Below are 4,899 nucleotides of genomic sequence, written 5' to 3' on the forward strand. Positions count from 1 at the left end.
AAAAAAAAAAAAAAAAAAAAAAACTTCTCTGCTTTCATAACATGAAAAATGTAAGTGCGAAAGATAGTCATTTCTATGCAGAGTTAAAAGGCAAATTAACATTTTGAAACAATCAGGTTTTAAGTGTTTTTCTGGCTTTCAACCATTTTCTTGAAGTAAGGAAACTAGCCAATGGTTTCTGATTTTTCTTAGCTTAATGCAGATACCGAAAGAGAAGAAGGAGAAGAGTTTGAAGATAACATGGATGTTTTTGATGACAGCAGTTCCAGCCCTTCTGGCACCTTAAGAAATTATCCACTCACCTGCAAAGTTGTTTATTCCTACAAGGTTTGTATTTCTCCAACATACTGTTATTTAATTCGGATTAACTCTGAAGATACACATGACTGTATCCATCCAGTCTCTCAAGCTGTACTTAGCATAAAATTGTTATTAGGTTAATACTGGGGCAACATAGCAGAATGGTGATGAGTTTAGGCTCTGACTTGACGTCTTTCACTTGCTACTCCGTCTGCCTAGAACTCTTTTTTTCCCCAAATCTCAGTTGGTTGCCCCCTGCTCCTCACCGAAGCTCAGCTCAAATAGTTCTTCCTTAAGGTCACCCATAACCACCTAAATAAATAACCAACTCCTCAGTCACTACTTGTTATCCCATTGCCTCTTTTATTTATTATATAGCACTTCTGCCAAGCCAAATTTAATCTTATTTATTTTCATATTTCTTTGACTCTCCACTAAAGGTCCATGAAGGCAGAAATTTTGTCTGTGTATGTGTACCTTGTCTGTGTGTCTTCAGCCCCAAGGACAATGGCCAGCCGTAGTGGGTCATCAGTAAATAATTGTGGGATGAATACATGAATGTTGGAAGGGAGGCGTGAATACATGAATCTTCTCTTGCCCCTGTTCTGGCGGAGGCATGTGTGAGAAGGGGCAATGCAGAAGGCTATCAGAAGGGAAGGTCCTGGAGAGAGAATCCACCTGGAGAGAGAATCCACCAGATTCACTCCCACCGCCACATCCCCGTGGGCCAAAAGGCGGCAGTGTTTACTCCTCAATATCAGTGATTCCCAGACTTGTTTTGAGTTTAACACCCTTTTATTTTATATTTAAAATCATAATACTTCCTGTTCATTGAAAGTGTTAGCATTTTTTTTCCAATCGTTTTGATAATCTTTTGAAAATTTAAAATCATCTTCTCAGATACTTGGAAAGGTATTACAGGGTATTATAAAACTAGCGTTGGAATTGTTTCCTGATACCACTTCCCATTATGTTTACTTGAACGTCCCAGAACTAAAATTTAAGGTCCTTAAATAGAGAGATTCCTAAGTGTCTGAGTGATTTTAAACAGTTCACATTCATTCAACATTCCCGCTGTTGTCATATCCCAGGCACATCCCTGCGTTAAATAGACTATGAACATCTATTTAGTCAGTTAATCATTGAATAAACGTATAGAGTACCCAATATGTGATACACTGGGGGCATGCCAGAATGAATATGACATTATCCCTCCCCTCTAGGAATGGACAATCTACGAAGGGATAAATATTAAAATGGAAAATAGAACAAGTGTGAAAAGATTTATAGTAAAGGTGGAGCCACTAATTCTACCTGTGATCGTTGGGGGAAATTTTACAGATGAGGTGGCATTTAAATTAGGTCATGATTTAAGACCTTTCTAGATGCAGTGAGAAGGTAGGGAGAGGAAAGAGCCTTCTAAGTAAAGAGAACAGCAGGTATAGAGGTAGAGTGTGATGAGAGTGTGGGGTGTTCAGGAAATGTTAAATTCGGTGGTGTAGGAGCATCTGCAGGAGAACAGAAGGGCTGTGCATAAAGGTGTTTGTTGTCAGATAGTAAAGGACCTTGTGTACCAGACTTAGAGGTTTGGTTTTTATCTTGGCTAGGAAAATCCTTAGATGGCCTGAAATCCGATTGGATTTTTAAGAAGGTAACCTGGTCATGGTATAGATATTCCAGGGGACAGATAAGGATACGGAAGGACTGACTTTAAGCCTAATCATAATTATTGTAGTCCAGACCAAAAAGGAGGCCTCGAATAATCTGGTGAGAACAAAGAAAGCTATATTTAATGGTTAGAGTTGGCCAGGCACGGTGGCTCACGCCTGTAATCCCAACACTTTGGGAAAATGAGGCAGGTGGATCACTGAGGTTAGGAGTTCAAGACTGGCCTTACCAACATAGTGAAACCCCATCTCTACTAAAAATACAAAAATTAGCTGGGCATGGTGACAGGTGCCTGTAATTCAGCTACTAGTGAGGCTGAGGCAGGAGAATCACTTGAACCCAGGAGGAGGAGGTTGCAGTGAGCCGAGATCGCACCATTGCACTCCAGCCTGGGTGACAGAAAAAAATAAAAAATAAAGGTTAGAGTCAAAGCCTTAAGAATGTTCACAACTTTTGACCCTATTGGCATCCATCCTAAAGAAATAAATCATAATATAGAAACATTTTGGACACAAAAATGTCCTTTCATATAGTACTGCTTTGTAATATATGGCACTTCTCTCCAGCCAAACTTAATCTTAGTTTTCGAGTTTCCTTGTCTGACTCCCCACTAAAGGCCCATGAAGGGAGAAGTTTTGTCTCTGTACGTTTACCTTGTCTGTGTGTCTTCAGCCCCTAGGACAATGCCCAGCACGTAGTAGGTCATTAGTAAATATTTGTGGAATGAATATTTGAATGATAGAAGGAAGGCATGAACAAATGAATCCTTCTCTTGCCCTCATTCTGTTAGAGACGTCAGTGAGGATAATGGAGCTCATGACTAGACGCAGTGGCTCATGCCTGTAATCCCAACACTTTGTGGGACAAAAGTGAGAAGATCACTTGAAGCCAGGGGTTCAAGACCAGCCTGGGCAACAAAGCAAAACCTGGTCTCTACAAAAAAATTTTAAAATTAGCTGGGCATGGTGGCATATGCCTATAGTCCTAGCTATTTGGGAGGCTGAGGCAGGAGGATCACTGGAACCCAGGAGATCGAGGCTGCAGTGAGCCATGATTATACCACTGCACTCCAGCCTGGGTGACAGTGAGACCCTGCCTCTAAAAAATAAATTTAAAAAAATTAAAATTGGCAGTTCAATGAGAATAATTAAACTAGACATTCATATACTACAGCCATATCATATCATATTGTAAAGATTATTAAAATTTACATTAGAGTTTTTCTACATAAGAAGAAACCCTTTGTAGGGTCCAGCCCCACAGGGTCAGTGGGTTTTTCTCCCCATGTGTGGAGACGAGAGACTGTAGGAATAAAGACACAAGACAAAGAGATAAAAGAAAAAACAGCTGGGCGTGGGGGACCACTACCACCAAGACACGGAGACTGGTAGTGGCCCCGAATGCCAGACTACGCTGATATTTATTGGATACAAGACAAAGGGGCAGGGTAAGGAGAGTGAGCCACCTCCAATGATAGGTCACGTGGGTCACATGTCCACTGGACAGGGGGCCCTTCCCTGCCTGGCAGCTGAGGCAGAGAGAAAGAGAGGAGAGAGAGAGAGATAGCTTAAGCCATTATTTCTGCATATCAGAGACTTTTAGTACTTTCACTAATTCGCTACTGTTATCTAAAAGGCAGAGCCAGGTGTACAGGATGGAACATCAAGGTGGACTAGGAGCATGACCACTAAAGCACAGCATCACAGGGAGACGGGTAGGCCTCCGGATAACTGCGGAGTCAGGCCCGCCACAAGAGGTGGAGGAGTAGAGTCTTCTCTGAACTCCTCCGGGGAAAGGGAGACTCCCTTTCCTGGTCTGCTAAGTAGCGGATGTTTTTCCTTGACACTGACGCTACCGCTAGACCACGGTCCGCCTGGCAACGGGCATCTTCCCAGACGCTGGCATTACCGCTAGACCAAGGAGCTCTCTGGTGGCCCTGCCCAGGCATAACTGAAGGCTCGCACTCTTGTCTTCTGGTCACTTCTCACTATGTCCCCTCAGCTCCTATCTCTGTATGGCCTGCTTTTTCCTAGGTTATGATTGTAGAGCAAGGATTATTATAATATTGGAGTAAAGAGTAATTGCAACAAACTAATGATTAATGATATTCATATATAATCATATCTATTATCTATATCTAGTATAACTATTCTTATTTTATATATTTTATTATACTGGAACAGCTCATGCCCTCAGTCTCTTGCCTCGGCACCCAGGTGGCTTGCCACCCACACCCTTATGTCCTAATAATAAATTAAAAGGTAGGATACCAAATTGTATGTACCGTGAGATCTCAATTATACATATTTTCCAGCTTTTCTACAATGAACATATATGATACTATCAGGAAAAACATTGTTCTAAAAGAAATATAGGAAATTTGGAGAGATACTGGTAGAAACAGAGCTCTGGTTGTCACTGGATACTAGGACTTAAGGAGACAGTATGAGAGCATGTGTGTATTTAATAACTATTTACTGCTCACTGTCTTTAGTTGGGGTAAGTGAGAAGAAATATAGTCCCTGTCTAATTGTTTCTAGTAGGACGCTCACAAAGACAAATTCATTCGAGCATCATGGTAGTCAGTGTTATGGGGACGCTCAGAGCCTTTTAAGAACAAAAGGAGGGCCGGGCGCGGTGGCTCACGCCTGTAATCCCAGCACTTTGGGAGGCCAGGGTGGGTGGATCGCAAGGTCAGGAGTTCGAGACCAGCCTGACCAACACGGTGAAACCCCATCTCTACTAAAAATACAAAAAAATTAGCCAGGCATGGTGGCATGCACCTGTATTTCCAGCTACTTGGGAGGCTAAGGCAAGAGAATTGCTTGAACCCAGGAGGAGGTTGCAGTGAGCTGAGATGGCACCACTGCACTCCAGCCTGGGCAACACTGTGAGACTCTGTCTCAAAAAAAAAAAAAAAAAAAAAAAAAA

General features: G+C 42.0%; 1 protein-coding gene across 1 annotated transcript in view; it reads left to right on the forward strand.

The window, feature by feature from the left end:
- The window catches only part of FCHSD2 (FCH and double SH3 domains 2), a 320,741-nt gene that overhangs the window by 305,924 nt on the left and 9,918 nt on the right, over window positions 1-4,899 (forward strand). Inside the window, exon 14 of the mRNA XM_017894322.1 lies at window positions 193-327. Within this exon, the coding sequence (XP_017749811.1) occupies window positions 193-327 (135 nt within the window). The remainder of the gene's footprint in view (window positions 1-192; window positions 328-4,899) is intronic.

The sequence above is a fragment of the Rhinopithecus bieti genome, unplaced genomic scaffold (assembly GCF_001698545.2).
Source record: "Rhinopithecus bieti isolate Rb0 unplaced genomic scaffold, ASM169854v2 scaffold_21412, whole genome shotgun sequence".
Classification (NCBI taxonomy): Eukaryota; Metazoa; Chordata; class Mammalia; order Primates; family Cercopithecidae; genus Rhinopithecus; species Rhinopithecus bieti.